The sequence below is a fragment of the Salmo salar genome, unplaced genomic scaffold (genome assembly GCF_905237065.1).
Source record: "Salmo salar unplaced genomic scaffold, Ssal_v3.1, whole genome shotgun sequence".
Taxonomy (NCBI): Eukaryota; Metazoa; Chordata; class Actinopteri; order Salmoniformes; family Salmonidae; genus Salmo; species Salmo salar.
Window position 1 is genome coordinate 24424 of NW_025549164.1, and position 20556 is coordinate 44979.

The 20556-nt window shown below is 40.6% G+C and overlaps 1 protein-coding gene and 1 long non-coding RNA gene across 3 annotated transcripts; one reads left to right on the plus strand and one right to left on the minus strand.

The window, feature by feature from the left end:
* Positions 1-446: 446 nt before the first annotated feature.
* On the plus strand, positions 447-1572 carry LOC123735913 (stonustoxin subunit beta-like). The gene is made up of 3 exons (XM_045713064.1): positions 447-502; positions 690-736; positions 1196-1572. Exons 2-3 carry the CDS (start codon positions 715-717, stop codon positions 1570-1572), a joined length of 399 nt encoding a protein of 132 aa, XP_045569020.1. The 5' UTR covers positions 447-502; positions 690-714.
* A 3458-nt stretch (positions 1573-5030) lies between these two features.
* On the minus strand, positions 5031-20155 carry LOC106611561 (uncharacterized). 2 transcript variants are annotated; one of them, XR_006765816.1, is made up of 3 exons: positions 20112-20155; positions 5977-6053; positions 5031-5192 (listed from the first exon to the last, which is right to left on the minus strand). It is a non-coding gene; the product is annotated as an uncharacterized lncRNA (long non-coding RNA). The 2 variants fall into 2 exon arrangements; XR_006765815.1 differs by having other exon boundaries at positions 5977-6083; positions 20112-20147.
* Positions 20156-20556: the final 401 nt, after the last annotated feature.

The window sequence follows — 20556 nt, forward strand, 5'->3', positions numbered from 1 at the left end:
CATTTAAAATGTTAGTTTCACTGTCAAAATAGATATGATGTGGACTGTATACTCAATACAATCTAAATCTGATACCTCACTGTCTGTCTTTTGACTGATACTGCTTTTTTAAACTGGCCTGGTCAGTCTACTCAAATATTTGCACTACACATGTTTCTCTCTACAATCTATACTTTGATAAATTGTAAATTATAATGATGATTAATTTCTGAATAGATATGGCAGGTTTCAGGACACTGATATATCTTAATGTGTTGAAAAAATATACTGCCATTATTTTCACCACCAAAGAATAGCAGTGTGGTTTTAATATGATGTGACTCTTTGCAGGCTGTCAGGCTGTCTAGTCACAGAGGAAGGCTGTGCTTCTCTGGTCTCAGCTCTGAGGTCAAACCCTCACACCTGAGAGAGCTGGACCTGAGTTACAATCACCCAGGAGACTCAGGAGTCAGACTGCCTCTGCTGGACTGGAGGATCCACACTGCAGACTGGAGAAACTCAAGTATGTAGAGGGTTTATGTCAATGTTCATATCAGACATGTTTGACTTATCAGGCTAGTTAAGACAAACATTCTTAACACCACTTGGACAAAGTTATATGCTGACCGTGTGTGTGTGAGTGTGTGTGTGTGTGTGTGTGTTCAGGTGTATCCCTCAATGACTGTCTGTTATTCTGCTTACCGCTACAGTGTGGAACATGGTGGAGAGTACACAATGAAACCTGGGCTTAGAAAATGTGAGTGTTGACTGCTGTGAAGAATATGACTAAGAATAAATCTTAATGCAAGTTAAGTCATAGTCAAAGACCACCATCATTACTTACTTGGTCATATTAAATATCAGCTGTAGTTCTACAGAGGCAGAAATCAGGGACACCAAAGATTACAAAGAGCTGCTTTGACAATGTGTGTGTCTGTATGTGTGTTACATTAGAAATGTGTGTTTATGTTCATGCATGCGTACGTGTGTGTGTGTGTGTGTGTGTGTGTGTGTGTGTGTGTGTAATTAATTGGAATAAGTGTGTTTTATATTACCATACAGTATAACATATGATCATTCAACAAGTCTCAAGTTACCTTAACTTCTCCTTTTGATACCTAGAAACATCTACATTAAATGAATTAGTGAAAAGTGAGTTAACATTCTAATGTGAATGATGATGATTTCTAATATTGTGTCTGGTTTCATCCACCAGATGTCTGTGATCTCACACTGGACCTAAACACAGTAAACAGACTCCTCTCTCTGTCTGAGGAGAACAGAAAGGTGACATGTAGGAGAGAGGAGCAGCCGTATCCTGATCACCCAGAGAGATTTGAGGGCTGTAGACAGGTGTTGTGCAGAGAGGGTCTGACTGGGCGCTGTTACTGGGAGGCAGAGTGGAGTGGGAGAATGGGGGCCGATATAGGAGTGACATATAAAGGAATCAGCAGGAGAGGATGGGGTAAGGACTGCGGGCTTGGATGTAATGACAAGTCCTGGAGTCTGATCTGCTCTGACAACAGTTACATTGCCAGTCACAATGATAATGCCACAACCATAGACGTCGCCCCTCCAGCTCCCACAGAGTAGGAGTGTATCTGGACTGGCCAGCCGGCACTCTGTCCTTCTATAGAGCCTCCTCTGACACACTGACCCACCTGTACACATTCACCTCCACATTCACTGAGCCCCTCTATCCAGGGTTTTTGTTTATGATGACTCCTCAGTGTCACTGTAAATAATAACCTGACACATACATACACACACACACACACACACACACACACACACACACACACACACACACTCACAGACACACAGACCACACATACACACTTCACACATACAGAAACACACACTGGACACACACACACAGGACAAACACACTGGACACACAACACACACACACTGGCCACACACACACTGACAAACACACAAAGGACATACACACTGGAACCACACATACAGAGGACACACACACAGGACACACAGAAACTCACACTGGACACACACACAAACAAAAACAAAAACACAAACACACACATTACACACACACTGGACACACACACACTGGACAGACACACACACACGAACACACACACATGACACACAAACTGGACACACACTGACACACACAGGACACACACACACACAACACACATACACACTGGAAAGACCCTCAGGCGGACCACCCCCTGTATTTTGGTTTGCGCACCAGGTGAGTGTTAAGTTTAGTTCGTAAGTAGTTGGGTAGGTCCCAGGTGGTGAAGTTAGGCACCTAAGTAGTGGGTAGGTCACAGGTGGTGCTATTAGGAAAGTAGATGGGTAGGTTCACCAGGTGGTGCTAAGTTAGGTAAGTAGTGGGTAGGTCACCAGGTGGTGCTAAGTTAGGTCAGTAGTGGGTAGGTCACCAGGTGGTGCTAAGTTAGGTCAGTAGTGGGTAGGTCACCAGGTGGTGCTGTTAGGTCAGTAGTGGGTAGGTCACCAGGTGGTGCTAAGTTAGGTAAGTAGTGGGTAGGTCACCATGTGGTGCTAAGTTAGGTAAGTAGTGGGTAGGTCACCATGTGGTGCTAAGTTAGGTAAGTAGTGGTAGGTCACCATGTGGTGCTAAGTTAGGTAAGTAGTGGGTAGGTCACCAGGTGGTGCTAAGTTAGGTAAGTAGTGGGTAGGTCACCAGGTGGTGCTAAGTTAGGTAAGTAGTGGGTAGGTCACCAGGTGGTGCTAAGTTAGGTCAGTAGTGGGTAGGTCACCAGGTGGTGCTAAGTTAGGTAAGTAGTGGGTAGGTCACCAGGTGGTGCTAAGTTAGGTAAGTAGTGGGTAGGTCACCAGGTGGTGCTAAGTTAGGTAAGTAGTGGGTAGGCAGGTAAAATAGGAGAGAGGGCTACATTTACTTTCTTTGCTTTGGTTCTGTCCAGCCCCTTTTCCCCAAATTTACCGTGTGAAGGAATAAATTCCCAGTAAATGGTAAATTCTCTGCCTTTTGTCATCCTTACTCGCACCTACAATCCCATACCTCTATCACTCCACCTACAGTCCCATACCTCTTTCACTCCAGCTACAGTCCCATACCTCTTTCACTCCAGCTACAGTCCCATACCTCTTTCACTCCACCTACAGTCCCATACCTCTTTACCTCCACCTACAGTCCCATACCTCTTTCACTCCACCTACAGTCCCATACCTCTTTAACTCCACCTACAGTCCCATACCTCTTTCACTCCACCTACAGTCCCATACCTCTTTCACTCCACCTACAGTTCCATACCTCTTTCACTCCACCTACAGTCCCATACCTCTTTACCTCCACCTACAGTCCCATACCTCTTTCACTCCACCTACAGTCCCATACCTCTATACCTCCACCTACAGTCCCATACCTCTATACCTCCACCTACAGTCCCATTCTCTCTTTCACTCCACCTACAGTCCCATACCTCTTTACCTCCACCTACAGTCCCATACCTCTATACCTCCACCTACAGTCCCATACCTCTTTACCTCCACGGGGAGTTGAGTTGTAGCAGGGTGTTGCGTTCCCTCTTCATAGAGGCGTGCGTAACAGCAGCATAAGACCACGAAGCATCAGTTATAGGCTAAAAGCAGCAATATGATTGACATAAAATAGCATGCAACCCCAGACTATATGTCCCATGATTTTCTAAAATTGTAACTCTAGTTAGCTATATATCTGGTATTAGGGCTGTGTTGCTTCCGGGAGAGCAACAAAATAGTGACTATAGCGGGTATTGAGGCCCGGGTAAATTATCACTAGTCAGAACCTCAACCTCAGTATACATGCATTATAAAAATCATCTTAATATCTGATATTGGGGAGTAAACAACCTCGGAACAGAAAAGACAAGAGTGCGTCTTCCAGCCCACCAATAAATTACATCATTCAACCCTCCTGGTTAGTAAATTTACCTCAACATGCCCTTCTTCTTCACATAAAAACAGGTCATAATTAACATGAATCATCATTATATTACTTCACAGTAATCTGTTAAATGCTTTTTCAGTCCTTCCTCTTGCGTTAGCAGTGTGTAAAGGGACAGAAAGAAGCTCACACAGGAGTTTTCCTGTGAGGGGAAGTGGTGGTGTATCCAGGGAGAAAACTAATCTTCTGAAATGTCATTTGTGGTCTTATGCTTCCATCTATTGGAATTATGTAGCAACTGCAGTAGTACTGAATGATGTTTAATTCCTTACTAAAGTAGTAATTACTCAGAATTGCAAAATATACAATCTTCTAGTTAATTTTATCACTTACATCCATAAAATAACAATTTATAGCATAACAAACAATTAAACTGACATAAACCAAAAACACCACACATTTAGTTAATTGCCAAATTGAGCCGGTCGGTCACATCTGAGAGTGAGACGGATATATAGCATTTTGCAAAAAAAAAATGTGACTCTCTGAAATGAAACCATCAAGTGATATAATATAAACAAAGTCATGTCTGTCATTGAACAACCCCGTGCCATGATTAGATAGTGAAAAACACAATTTATTTGATCATTTCTTTAAGTAATAAAATCGAATTCACCAACTTTTCTGAAAATTGATACATAGCATTTTAGAATGAAAGTCTTCTTATGTTTCCCCATCTGAGCTCAGAGTAGATGAGAGATGTAATGTTTGTCTCTGTTGTGTTGAAGACCAATCAAGGAGGAGAGACCAGCCTCCCCTGTTCCCAGCTGTGTGTCCATGAAGAGTGACCGGTCTATGGGTATACCTATAGAGTTTAGAGAGGGAGTCTACTATATACTATAGAGCCTCCTCTGACACACTGACCCACCTGCACACATTCACCTCCACGTTCACTGAGCCCCTCTATCCAGGGTTTAGGCTTTTTACAAAGTCCTCAGTGTCCCTGTGTCAAACACAACATGATGTTTCTCTCTAATGTTTTATGTTTGATCACAATATGACATTTAAATACATGGACACACACACACACACACACACACTGGAAACACACTCACACATACACTGGACACACACTACACACACACACACTCTTGACTCCACACACACACACACTTCAATGGAACATGTTAATTGTATGTGTCCACATAACTGAGTATGTGACTAACCTTGTGAAACTGTCCTGTTATAATGTCCTGTTTTGGGGAGTATAATCCTGTGTTGCAAACCAGCTGACTCCTGTGTCCTTGTATAGATAAACAGGGAAGTGAGAGTCCTGCCCAAGAACAGATAAAGATATAAAGATATGTGCTGTGATACGCTCACACACTGGACAAACGCTGGACACACACACCAAATGGATAAACACACACAAACACTGGAGACATGACCACACACTGACACACACACACACACACACACACACACAGACAAAAAACACACACACACTCGCAGTGGACACACACACACTCAGTCACACACACACACTCACACACAATCACGCAGTACACACACACACACACTGGACACACACACACTGGACACCCACACACACACACTGGACACACACATTGGAATCAATCGCGCACACACACGTACACCCACACACTACTACACACTCAATCACACACACACACACACACACACACACACACACACACACACTGGACACACACACACACACTGGACACACACACACACTGGACACACACACACACACGATACAAACACTGGACAGACACACACACACACAACGGACAAACAGACACACACACTGGACAAACACGCACACATACACACACTGGACACACACTCACAAACACACACACTGGACAAACACTGGACACTCACTCACTCACACACACACACACACACTGGAAACACATTCACACACACACTGGACACACACACACTGGACACACACACTCACACTCTTGACTCACACACACACCAGTTTATTCCTGTAAATCCACAGAACTAAAATATAAATGGCCCAAACACACACACTTCAATGGAACATGTTAATTGTATTTTTCCACATAACTGAGTATGTCACTAACCTTGTGAAACGGTCCTGTTATAATGTCCTGTTTTGGGGAGTATAATCCTGTGTTGCAAACCAGCTGTCTCCTGTGTCCTTGTATAGATAAATAGGGAAGTGAGAGTCCTGCCCAAGAACAGATAAAGATATAAAGATATGTGCTGATCACCCAATGCTTCTGAATTCAGACTGTCTACACTGTGCTGTTGAACTATGTTATTCTCTCTGAATTCATAAATATACACACACACACACACACACACACACACACACACACACACACACACACAGGACACACACACACAGTGAGCATTTCTCATTTGCCAAGATAATCCATCCACCTGACAGGTGTGGCATATCAAGAAGCTGATTAACAGCATGATCATTACAAAGGTCTCTCTAAAATGTGTAGTTTTGTCATATAAAAACCTCAGACCACTAATTGTATGGCGTCATGTGGGTGAGCGGTTTGCTGATGTCAACATTGTGAACAGAGAGCCCCATGGTGGAGGTGAGGTTATGGTTCAACATTGTGAACAGCCCCATGGTGGAGGTGGGGTTATGGTTCAACGTTGTGAACAGAGAGCCCCATGGTGGAGGTGAGGTAATGGTTCAACATTGTGAACAGCCCCATGGTGGAGGTGAGGTTATGGTTCAACATTGTGAACAGCACCATGGTGGAGGTGGGGTTATGGTTCAACATTGTGAACAGCCCCATGGTGGTGGTGAGGTTATGGTTCCACATTGTGAACAGCCCCATAGTGGAGGTGAGGTTATGGTTCAACATTGTGAACAGCCCCATTGTGGAGGTGAGGTTATGGTTCAACATTGTGAACAGCCCCATGGTGGTGGTGAGGTTATGGTTCAACATTGTGAACAGCCCCATGGTGGTGGTGAGGTTATGGTTCAACATTGTGAACAGCCCCATGGTGGAGGTGAGGTTATGGTTCAACATTGTGAACAGCCCCATGGTGGAGGTGGGGTTATGGTTCAACGTTGTGAACAGAGAGCCCCATGGTGGAGGTGGGGTTATGGTTCAACATTGTGAACAGCCCCATGGTGGTGGTGAGGTTACGGTATGGACATTGTGAACAGCCCCATGGTGGAGGTGGGGTTATGGTTCAACATTGTGAACATCCCCATGGTGGAGGTGGTGTTATGGTTCAACATTGTGAACAGCCCCATGGTGGAGGTGGGGTTATGGTTCAACATTGTGAACAGCCCCATGGTGGAGGTGAGGTTATGGTATGGTTGGGCATAAGCCACAGACCATGAACACAATTGCATTTTATTGATGTCTATTTGAATGCACAGAGATACTGTGATGAGATCCCATTGTCATGCCGTTCATCCTCACCCATCACCTCATGTTTCAGCATGATAATGCACGACCCGATGTCCACAATTCCTGGAAGCTGAAAAAAACAGTTCTTCCATGGCCTGAGTACTCACCAGACATGTCACCCATTGAGCATGTTCGGGATGCTCTGGATAGACGTGTACGACAGCATGTTCCAGTTCCCGCCAATATCCAGCAACTTTGCACAGCCATTGAAGAGGAGTCGGACAACATTCCACAGGCCACAATCAACAGCCTGATCAACTCTATGTGAAGCAGATGTGTCAGGCTGCATGAGGGGAAATGGTGGTCAGACCAGATACTGACTAGTTTTCTGATCCACACTCCTACTGTTTTATTAAGGTATCTGACTAACAGATGCATATCTGTATTCCCAGTCATGTGAAATCCATAGATTAGGGCCTACTGAATGTATTTCAAATGACTGATGTCCTTATATGAACTGTAACTCAGTAAAATCTTTGAAATTGTTGCATGTTGTGTTTATTGTTTTGTTCAGTAAACTAAAATGATCCGTTGTACATGTTTTATGTTTGATATGATGTTAGTAACACTCTGAAGTCATTCCATCCTTTCACTAAATGGTAGTAACACTAAGTAAGTCCATCATTTCACTAAATGGTAGTAACACTAAGTCATTCCATCCTTTCACTAAATGGTAGTAACACTAAGTCATTCCATCCTTTCACTAAAGCTCTAAAGTTACTTTTTGACAGATGCCTCATTTAAATGTTTTGGATTTTAATGTAAACTTCCGACTTCAACTGTATCTTAACAATATTGTGTCTCTAGCTGTAAGACCATTCCTGCTGGTATTTTTCTGTTATACAGTACCAGTCAAAAGTTTGGACACACCTACTTATTCAAGTTTTTTTATTTATTTTTACTATTTTCTACATTGTAGAATAACACTGAAGACATCAAAACTATGAAATAACACATATGGAATCATGTAGTAACTAAACTGAACTTACTAAAGTAAACTAAACTAACTTTGTAAGAACACTATAAGAAGAAGAAAACATGTATGCAGTCATATTCACTGTTATCTTTCTACCTTCCTCCATGTCTCATATTCACTGTTATCTTTCTACCTTCCTCCATGTCTCATATTCACTGTTATCTTTCTACCTTCCTCCATGTCTCATATTCACTGTTATCTTTCTACCTTCCCCCATGTCTCATATTCACTGTTATCTTTCTACCTTCCTCCATGTCTCATATTCACTGTTATCTTTCTACCTTCCTCCATGTCTCATATTCACTGTTATCTTTCTACCTTCCTCCATGTCTCATATTCACTGTTATCTTTCTACCTTCCTCCATGTCTCATATTCACTGTTATCTTTCTACCTTCCTCCATGTCTCATATTCACAGTTATCTTTCTACCTTCCTCCATGTCTCATATTCACTGTTATCTTTCTACCTTCCTCCATGTCTCATATTCACTGTTATCTTTCTACCTTCCCCCATGGCTCATATTCAATGTTATCTTTCTACCTTCCTCCATGTCTCATATTCACTGTTATATTTCTACCTTCCCCCATGTCTCATATTCACTGTTATCTTTCTACCTTCCCCCATGTCTCATATTCACTGTTATCTTTCTACCTTCCCCCATGTCTCATATTCACTGTTATCTTTCTACCTTCCCCCATGGCTCATATTCACTGTTACCTTTCTACCTTCCCAATACCTTCCTCCATGTCTCATATTCACTGTTATCTTTCTACCTTCCTCCATGTCTCATATTCACTGTTATATTTCTACCTTCCTCCATGTCTCATATTCACTGTAATCTTTCTACCTTCCCCCATGTCTCATATTCACTGTTATCTTTCTACCTTCCCCCATGTCTCATATTCACTGTTATCTTTCTACCTTCCTCCATGTCTCATATTCACTGTTATCTTTCTACCTTCCCCCATGTCTCATATTCACTGTTATCTTTCTACCTTCCCCCATGTCTCATATTCACTGTTATCTTTCTACCTTCCCCCATGTCTCATATTCACTGTTATCTTTCTACCTTCCCCCATGTCTCATATTCAATGTTATCTTTCTGCCTTCCCAATACCTTCCCCCATGTCTCATATTCACTGTTATCTTTCTACCTTCCTCCATGTCTCATATTCACTGTTATCTTTCTACCTTCCTCCATGTCTCATATTCACTGTTATCTTTCTACCTTCCCCCATGTCTCATATTCACTGTTATATTTCTACCTTCCTCCATGTCTCATATTCACTGTTATCTTTCTACCTTCCTCCATGTCTCATATTCACTGTTATCTTTCTACCTTCCCCCATGTCTCATATTCACTGTTATCTTTCTACCTTCCTCCATGTCTCATATTAACTGTTATCTTTCTACCTTCATCCATGTCTCATATTCACTGTTATCTTTCTACCTTCCCCCATGTCTCATATTCACTGTTATCTTTCTGCCTTCCCAATACCTTCCCCCATGTCTCATATTCACTGTTATCTTTCTACCTTCCCCCATGTCTCATATTCACTGTTATCTTTCCACCTTCCTCCATGTCTCATATTCACTGTTATGTTCTACCTTCCCCCATGTCTCATATTCACTGTTATCTTTCTACCTTCCTCCATGTCTCATATTCACTGTTATCTTTCTACCTTCCTCCATGTCTCATATTCACTGTTATCTTTCTACCTTCCTCCATGTCTCATATTCACTGTTATCTTTCTACCTTCCCCCATGTCTCATATTCACTGTTATCTTTCTACCTTCCTCCATGTCTCATATTAACTGTTATCTTTCTACCTTCATCCATGTCTCATATTCACTGTTATCTTTCTACCTTCCTAATACCTTCCTCCATGCCTCATATTCACTGTTATCTTTCTACCTTCCTCCATATCTCATATTCACTGTTATCTTTCTACCTTCCCAATACCTTCCCCCACAGAGATGGCTTGGTGCAGTGTGCAGCATAGAGTGCATAGTACTTTAGTCTCTATTGGCCAGATGTCAGGTTAGTGAGGGCCACAGCATGGAGAAAGAAACTGTTTAGATGGGCGTCTATAACATCCGATCACATAGGTTTACAAGCAGCTGACAGTTGCAACTTCATTGCTAATAACTCAAACTGCCTTGGTTTAGATAGAGGACAATCTCTGTACATGTAGGATATTAATTTGATCATCCTGTTGCAGGACAACGTTGCTGCAATGCAGTTAATTTCAAACTTGTATTGTGTTTGCCATTTAAAAAGGCTTTTGGAGTTTGTAATAGAGGCTACTTCCTCTGCAAGAAAACCGGTCGTCCACATCCCGTGACTGAAGTTATGTGATTTCCTCATAGCAAATTAAAAGCGTGTTTGAAGCCTACGCCGTTTCAAAACGGCTGTTGAAACTATCGCAAACATTTGTCAGCAACATTAGAAGTGGGATAAATGTGTTAATTTGAAGGGGAAGACGGGCAGCCTGGTAAGTCTACTGTAGGCTACATAGAACTATTATACAGTTATGTTGTGGTCAGACAAAGCTTGACATATGATCCTTTATCATGCTGACCGACCAGAAGGTCTCCATAGGAAATGTTGTGAAAATATCAGGCTTAGGCTACATGCTCTGGTATTTAGACTGAAAACTGATTTGAAGGGGATAAGTCCTGCTACTGATAGCTTATGTGAATGGATCTGAGCAGGTTTAGGCTGGTCATCTATGATATGTAGGTTATATACAGTACATTCTCTGTCCTGCTACTGGTAGGACTATAACATTATGTTGATCTGAACAGGTTTAGACTGGTCATCTATGATATGTAGGTTATATACAGTACATTCTCTGTCCTGCTACTGGTAGGACTATAACATTATGTTGATGTGAACAGGTTTAGACTGGTCATCTATGTTATGTAGGTTATATACAGTACATTCTCTGTCCTGCTACTGGTAGGACTATAACATTATGTTGATCTGAGCAGGTTTAGGCTGGTCATCTATGATATGTAGGTTATATACAGTACATTCTCTGTCCTGCTACTGGTAGGACTATAACATTATGTTGATGTGAACAGGTTTAGGCTGGTCATCTATGATATGTAGGTTATATACAGTACATTCTCTGTCCTGCTACTGGTAGGACTATAACATTATGTTGATCTGAACAGGTTTAGACTGGTCATCTATGATATGTAGGTTATATACAGTACATTCTCTGTCCTGCTACTGGTAGGACTATAACATTATGTTGATCTGAACAGGTTTAGGCTGGTCATCTATGATATGTAGGTTATATACAGTACATTCTCTGTCCTGCTACTGGTAGGACTATAACATTATGTTGATGTGAACAGGTTTAGACTGGTCATCTATGTTATGTAGGTTATATACAGTACATTCTCTGTCCTGCTACTGGTAGGACTATAACATTATGTTGATCTGAACAGGTTTAGACTGGTCATCTATGATATGTAGGTTATATACAGTACATTCTCTGTCCTGCTACTGGTAGGACTATAACATTATGTTGATGTGAACAGGTTTAGGCTGGTCATCTATGATATGTAGGTTATATACAGTACATTCTCTGTCCTGCTACTGGTAGGACTATAACATTATGTTGATCTGAACAGGTTTAGACTGGTCATCTATGATATGTAGGTTATATACAGTACATTCTCTGTCCAGCTACTGGTAGGACTATAACATTATGTTGATCTGAACAGGTTTAGGCTGGTCATCTATGATATGTAGGTTATATACAGTACATTCTCTGTCCTGCTACTGGTAGGACTATAACATTATGTTGATGTGAACAGGTTTAGACTGGTCATCTATGATATGTAGGTTATATACAGTACATTCTCTGTCCTGCTACTGGTAGGACTATAACATTATGTTGATCTGAACAGGTTTAGACTGGTCATCTATGATATGTAGGTTATATACAGTACATTCTCTGTCCTGCTACTGGTAGGACTATAACATTATGTTGATCTGAACAGGTTTAGGCTGGTCATCTATGATATGTAGGTTATATACAGTACATTCTCTGTCCTGCTACTGGTAGGACTATAACATTATGTTGATCTGAACAGGTTTAGGCTGGTCATCTATGATATGTAGGTTATATACAGTACATTCTCTGTCCTGCTACTGGTAGGACTATAACATTATGTTGATCTGAACAGGTTTAGACTGGTCATCTATGATATGTTGGCTATATCTGAGGTATAGACCTTGATCTGCATATCACTAACAACCCGCTACTATACATTATAACCTAGTCTACTTTACATAAATTAAAACATCTTACTTGTTGCAAACCTTTCTGAATGGATCAAAGATTTCCCCCTCAGATCAATCATGTCCGTTTTAGCCCTTCTGTCTACATTCTCAGATAAGTTCAGATAATTACAGATTGAAAGACAATAAATAGCCTACTTTTAATGAATACAAATATGTTTGAGACATGGCCTTGTGTTGCTGCACTGTCTATAACTACCTTAACAAACAGTGACTTATTATTATTATTACTATAGTTGTACTGTCTATAACTACCTTAACAAACAGTGACTTATTATTATTATTATTATTATTATTATTATTGTTGCTGTCTGTCTAGAACTACCTTAACTAACAGTGACTTATTATTATTATTACTATAGTTGTACTGTCTAGAACTACCTTAACAAACAGTGACTTATTATTATTATTATTATTATTATTGTTGCTGTACTGTCTATAACTACCTTAACAAACAGTGACTTATTATTATTATTATTATTATTATTGTTGCTGTACTGTCTATAACTACCTTAACAAACAGTGACTTATTATTATTATTATTATTATTATTATTATTGTTGCTGTACTGTCTATAACTACCTTAACAAACAGTGACTTATTATTATTATTATTATTATTATTATTATTGTTGCTGTACTGTCTATAACTACCTTAACAAACAGTGACTTATTATTATTATTATTGTTGCTGTCTGTCTATAACTACCTTAACAAACAGTGACTTATTATTATTATTATTATTATTATTGTTGCTGTACTGTCTATAACTACCTTAACAAACAGTGACAATTATTATTATTATTATTGTTGCTGTACTGTCTATAACTACCTTAACAAACAGTGACTTATTATTATTATTATTATAGTTGTACTGTCTAGAACTACCTTAACAAACAGTGACTTATTATTATTATTATTATTGTTGTTGCTGTACTGTCTATAACTACCTTAACAAACAGTGACTTATTATTATTATTATTATTATTATTAATAGTTGTACTGTTTAAAACTACCTTCAACAGTGACTTATTATTATTATTATTATTGACAGTTACCATGGAGATGAAATGTCACAGCTACATGCTCATGTGATGCATTAAATCATCTGTTTCGATATGTCTGTTAATTATATGTTTTATTTCTCAAAGAAATAATGAATAAATTAGAACAATTGACATTCAATAATTACTTGTCACTGTGTTAACCACAACCAGCATGCTGGATTTCTGTTTAGGGGTTTGTGCTGTAAAATGAGTCTCTCTGGGGAGAAAGAGGAGGGGGGCCCTGCCTCTAAAACAAGTCTCTTTGGGGAACATGACACCAAAGCTAAGAGGTGAGATTACAGTTTTGTTTAAGATTATTACGTTTATTTCCAAAATTCTATATAGACAATTTTTTCACATTTGTTTTTTAATCAGAAAATATTGCTTATGGGTTCATTCAATATTTCTGATCTCAGATTTTTAATACATATATTTGTGTTTTTTTGCAAAACGCTATACGCTATATCCAATGTTTAGCTGGAATGGGATGTTCATATTGTGTATATTTGACTGTGATATGTGGTTGTCTCACTTAGCTACCTTAAGATAAATGCACTTACAGATGCCATATCTTAATTTGACCCAGTTTCTCACAGCAGAAAAATTATCCTGCAGCAACAGGAAGTGTGAATTATTATGTGGATTACAAAAATCATTAAAATAAAATTGTTAGGGAAAATCAAGTTTGACATTTTTTAAGAAGTCTTTTAATAGCTAAAATACACTACAATATGGCAACTGTATTGTAAGTCACTCTGGTCCTGGTTTCCTGAAAGCGCTGGAATTTAGGGTTACCAGTGTTTTAAGTGTATCTTTCCTGCAACGGCTGAAGATGTAGCATGTATTTCCCACGCATCACAAGGAGAGGACGGTCACAATGATGACTGAAAACACAACCGTGGGACGAACGAGTGACACATTTCCGGGCAAGGGTGTTCCATTTAAAATTCACTCATTCTTCCCTCACCCACTGTCCTGCACGTGTCAACTCATTATACGTCATGAGACGCCATCAGAAGTGTCCACTTAATTTGAGGGCTGAGGGGAGAGGGTGTCTTTAAGTGTTTGAAACACAGCCATGGATAGTTTAGAAGTAACATTACAACATGATCAATGAGGGCTGAGGGGAGAGGGTGTCTTTAAGTGTTTGAAACACAGCCATGGATAGTTTAGAAGTAACATTACAACATGATCAATGAGGGCTGAGGGGAGAGGGTGTCTTTAAGTGTTTGAAACACAGCCATGGATAGTTTAGAAGTAACATTACAACATGATCAATGAGGGCTGAAGCTTCGTATGATCTCGTGTTTTTTCTAACCACGGGTGCTTTTAAAACTCATAAAAGACACACCCTCCTCAACTTACCCTCGCATTATGCCCTTGGGGAATCTCCGCGGCCATCTTGGCCATTGGTCCAAACGATTAGTAAAGCAAGGGAAGTTCACAACATAAGCCCCTCGGCCCTCGTTTTTGCGAGTGTACAATTATGTTCACTTCGGGGGCCTGAAACTCCCCAATTATGTTCACTTCAGGGCCTGAAACTCCCCAATTATGTTCACTTCGGGGGCCTGGAACTCCCCAATTATGTTCACTTCAGGGCCTGAAACTCCCCAATTATGTTCATTTCAGGGCCTGAAACTCCCCAATTATGTTCACTTCAGGGCCTGAAACTCCCCAATTATGTTCACTTCGGGGCCTGAAACTCCCCAATTATGTTCACTTCGGGGCCTGAAACTCACTATAATTCAATTCGCAATGATTGTACATCCTCTAAGAAAGGTCCACCAAAACTTAATACCTCAAAGTCAATATGGAGAAGTTTACATACAAGTTTACTTAAACTTGTATGTAAAATTTCCGGGCAAGGGCGCTCCATTTGAAAATCATTCCTTCCTCCCTCGCCCCTTGCCCTGCAAATGTAAACTCGTCAGACGTCATGGTACATCAGAAGGGACCACTTAATTTGAGGGCTGAGGGGAGAGGGTGTCTTTAAGTGTTTGGAATGCAGCCGTGGATAGTTTAGAAGTAACATTACCACATGGTCAATGACGTCTGAAGCTTCGTTTGATCTCATGCTTTTCTAACCATGTGTTGCAAAATGTGAGAGATCTCACTGATTTCCACCTGGTGCCGGTACTTTTATAGAATCAAAGTCTCTTTCAAACACTGACCTCTACTGGACACATTATTAACACTTTTAGTTTGATGTCTTCCAGTTTGTAGAGACTGAACTGTATCTCAGCAGGTAGGAATGGGGATTTGGATCAGACCTCTACTGGACACCTTATTAACACATTTAGTTTGATGTCTTCCAGTTTGTAGAGACTGAACTGTATCTCAGCAGGAAGGGACGGGGATTTGGATCAGACCTCTACTGGACACCTTATTAACACATTTAGTTTGATGTCTTCCAGTTTGTAGAGACTGAACGGTAGCTCAGCAGGTAGGGACGGGGATTTGGATCAGACCTCTACTGGACACCTTATTAACACATTTAGTTTGATGTCTTCCAGTTTGTAGAGACTGAACTGTATCTCAGCAGGTAGGGATGGGGATTTGGATCAGACCTCTACTGTTAACACATTTAGTTTGATGTCTTCCAGTTTGTAGAGACTGAACTGTATCTCAGCAGGTAGGGATGGGGATTTGGATCAGACCTCTACTGGACACATTATTAACACTTTTAGTTTGATGTCTTCCAGTTTGTAGAGACTGAACTGTATCTCAGCAGGTAGGAATGGGGATTTGGATCAGACCTCTACTGGACACCTTATTAACACATTTAGTTTGATGTCTTCCAGTTTGTAGAGACTGAACGGTATCTCAGCAGGTAGGGACGGGGATTTGGATCAGACCTCTACTGGACACCTTATTAACACATTTAGTTTGATGTCTTCCAGTTTGTAGAGACTGAACGGTATCTCAGCAGGTAGGAATGGGGATTTGGATCAGACCTCTACTGGACACCTTATTAACACATTTAGTTTGATGTCTTCCAGTTTGTAGAGACTGAACTGTATCTCAGCAGGTAGGGACGGGGATTTGGATCAGACCTCTACTGGACACCTTATTAACACATTTAGTTTGATGTCTTCCAGTTTGTAGAGACTGAACTGTATCTCAGCAGGTAGGAATGGGGATTTGGATCAGACCTCTACTGGACACCTTATTAACACATTTAGTTTGATGTCTTCCAGTTTGTAGAGACTGAACTGTATCTCAGCAGGTAGGGACGGGGATTTGGATCAGACCTCTACTGGACACCTTATTAACACATTTAGTTTGATGTCTTCCAGTTTGTAGAGACTGAACTGTATCTCAGCAGGTAGGGATGGGGATTTGGATCAGACCTCTACTGGACACCTTATTAACACATTTAGTTTGACGTCTTCCAGTTTGTAGAGACTGAATGGTAGCTCAGCAGGTAGGGACGGGGATTTGGATCAGACCTCTACTGTTAACACATTTAGTTTGATGTCTTCCAGTTTGTAGAGACTGAACTGTATCTCAGCAGGTAGGGATGGGGATTTGGATCAGACCTCTACTGTTAACACATTTAGTTTGATGTCTTCCAGTTTGTAGAGACTGAACTGTATCTCAGCAGGTAGGGACGGGGATTTGGATCAGACCTCTACTGGATTAACACATTTAGTTTGATGTCTTCCAGTTTGTAGAGACTGAACTGTATCTCAGCAGGTAGGGATGGGGATTTGGATCAGACCTCTACTGTTAACACATTTAGTTTGATGTCTTCCAGTTTGTAGAGACTGAACTGTAGCTCAGCAGGTAGGGACGGGGATTTGGATCAGACCTCTACTGGTTAACACATTTAGTTTGATGTCTTCCAGTTTGTAGAGACTGAACTGTATCTCAGCAGGTAGGGATGGGGATTTGGATCAGACCTCTACTGTTAACACATTTAGTTTGATGTCTTCCAGTTTGTAGAGACTGAACTGTATCTCAGCAGGTAGGGATGGGGATTTGGATCAGACCTCTACTGTTAACACATTTAGTTTGATGTCTTCCAGTTTGTAGAGACTGAACTGTATCTCAGCAGGTAGGGATGGGGATTTGGATCAGACCTCTACTGTTAACACATTTAGTTTGATGTCTTCCAGTTTGTAGAGACTGAACTGTATCTCAGCAGGTAGGGATGGGGATTTGGATCAGACCTCTACTGTTAACACATTTAGTTTGATGTCTTCCAGTTTGTAGAGACTGAACTGTATCTCAGCAGGTAGGGATGGGGATTTGGATCAGACCTCTACTGGACTTATTAACACATTTAGTTTGATGTCTTCCAGTTTGTAGAGACTGAACTGTATCTCAGCAGGTAGGGACGGGGATTTGGATCAGACCTCTACTGGACACCTTATTAACACATTTAGTTTGATGTCTTCCAGTTTGTAGAGACTGAACTGTATCTCAGCAGGTAGGGATGGGGATTTGGATCAGACCTCTACTGTTAACACATTTAGTTTGATGTCTTCCAGTTTGTAGAGACTGAACTGTATCTCAGCAGGTAGGGACGGGGATTTGGATCAGACCTCTACTGTTAACACATTTAGTTTGATGTCTTCCAGTTTGTAGAGACTGAACTGTATCTCAGCAGGTAGGGACGGGGATTTGGATCAGACCTCTACTGTTAACACATTTAGTTTGATGTCTTCCAGTTTGTAGAGACTGAACTGTATCTCAGCAGGTAGGGACGGGGATTTGGATCAGACCTCTACTGGATTAACACATTTAGTTTGATGTCTTCCAGTTTGTAGAGACTGAACTGTATCTCAGCAGGTAGGGATGGGGATTTGGATCAGACCTCTACTGTTAACACATTTAGTTTGATGTCTTCCAGTTTGTAGAGACTGAACTGTATCTCAGCAGGTAGGGATGGGGATTTGGATCAGATATCAACATAGATTGAATCCTGGCTACAGTTGAATAATGATTTTCTGTGAAAGCTTCCCATTGTTGTTTAAATAATGTGTTTTATATAGTGTAGCCTATGATAATATTCAGTCTTTAGAATCCTAAATAATACCACAGATGTATAGATTCTGAAAACACAGTGAACCTGGAGGCTAAAAGAGAACCCCACATTCTAACTAAATGTTGTTTATTAGTAATCAAATCTATCAATGGCATTTTCGGCACAATTTGGTGAAAGCCCCAATTAATAAAAAAATACAAATAATAATATTTAAACAGGCAAGTCACTTAATTAAGAACAAATTCTTTTTAAATGACGGCCTAAACCAGCTAATCTCAGACGACGCTGGGCCAATTGTGCACCGCCCTAAGGTAGTCCTTATCATGGCCGTTGGTGATACAGCTTGTCATCGAACCAGGGTGTCTTTTGTGACGCCTCTAGTGCTGAGATGTATTGCCTTAGACCACTGCGCCGCTTGGGAGCCTGCATTTGTTTTCAGAAAAAGGTGTACAACCTAAACAAAATGCATGTCCCTGTCCTCTTTTTCAAGATGTGGCTGATTTAAACAGCCAGAATATATTTTATTAATTAAGAAAATATATATTTTTTGACGATTTGTTGTTTGTAAATGGCTGCTGGGTAATTTGATATGCATCAAATCTTTGTTTGTAGGCATCGAATTGAGTGAAAACTGCACAGGTTCACTGAGTTGCAAACCAAATGGATAGGTCTAACTCATTGATTTGTGGATCCGACCCAGTTGCTAGATCAGATTATGAGCAAAACCTGTCTAAGCGTTGTGCTGTTTTATTTGTAGTTATTGTATTATATTTATTATTGCAAGGCAACACACTTGATCAACAAGCCACATGTGTTTTATTTTTCAAATGTGGTTTGAACTGGGTCACCTGGTAACCTCTATGTCAAAGTCCAGCAATTGGCGTGTGATAGGTGGGGCAGGTTTGAGACTGATCTAAGGAATTAACAAGAAAAATGCACTTTATCCTCTTACATCTAGACGTTCCGCTAGCGGAACACCTGCTCCATTATCCAATGATGGGCGTGGCGCGAAATACAAACTCCTCTAAAATACAAAAACTTCCATTTTTCAAACATATGACTATTTCACAGCATTTTAAAGATAAGACTCTCCTTTATCTAACCACACTGTCCGATTTCAAAAAGGCTTTACAACGAAAGCAAAACATTAGATTATGTCAGCAGAGTACCAAGCCAGAAATAATCAGACACCCATTTTTCAAGCTAGCATATAATGTCACAAAAACCTAGAAGACAGCTAAATGCAGCACTAACCTTTGATGATCTTCATCAGATGACAACCCTAGGACATTATGTTATACAATACATGCATGTTTTGTTCAATTAAGTTCATATTTATATCAAAAACCAGCTTTTTACATTAGCATGTGACGTTCCGAACTAGCAAACTTCCGGGGAATTCGCTAATGTTTTACTAAATTACTCACGATAAACGTTCACAAAAAGCATAACAATTATTTTAAGAATTATAGATACAGACCTCCTCTATGCACTCGATATGTCCGATTTTAAAATAGCTTTTTGGTGAAAGCACATTTTGCAATATTCTAAGTACATAGCCCAGGCATCACGGGCTAGCTATTTAGACACCCGACCAGGAATCTCCTTTTAGCTAAACTGAGGAAAGTAAACAAAGCTTTCGGTCGACGCGGGCACGAGCCTGAGTCTCACAGTACTGTAACCAGCCACTACCCAAACGCGCTACTTTTTTTCAGCCAGAGCCTGCAAAGCCACGATTCAGCTTTTTACCGCCTTCTGAGACCCTATGGCAGCCGTAGGAAGTGTCACGGGACAGCTAAGATCCTCACTCTTCAATAAACAGAGACAAGAAGAACGACACCTTGTCAGACAGGCCACTTCCTGCCTGAAACCTTGTCAGGTTTTTGCCTGCCAAATGAGTTCTGTTATACTCACAGACACCATTC

Excerpts from the sequence above, each read along its gene's own strand:
- LOC123735913 (XM_045713064.1), top strand. The coding sequence starts at position 715 with ATGAAACCTGGGCTTAGAAAAT. Across the intron at positions 737-1,195 it reads GAAACCTGGGCTTAGAAAAT|ATGTCTGTGATCTCACACTG; the intron begins GTGAGTGTTGAC and ends TTCATCCACCAG.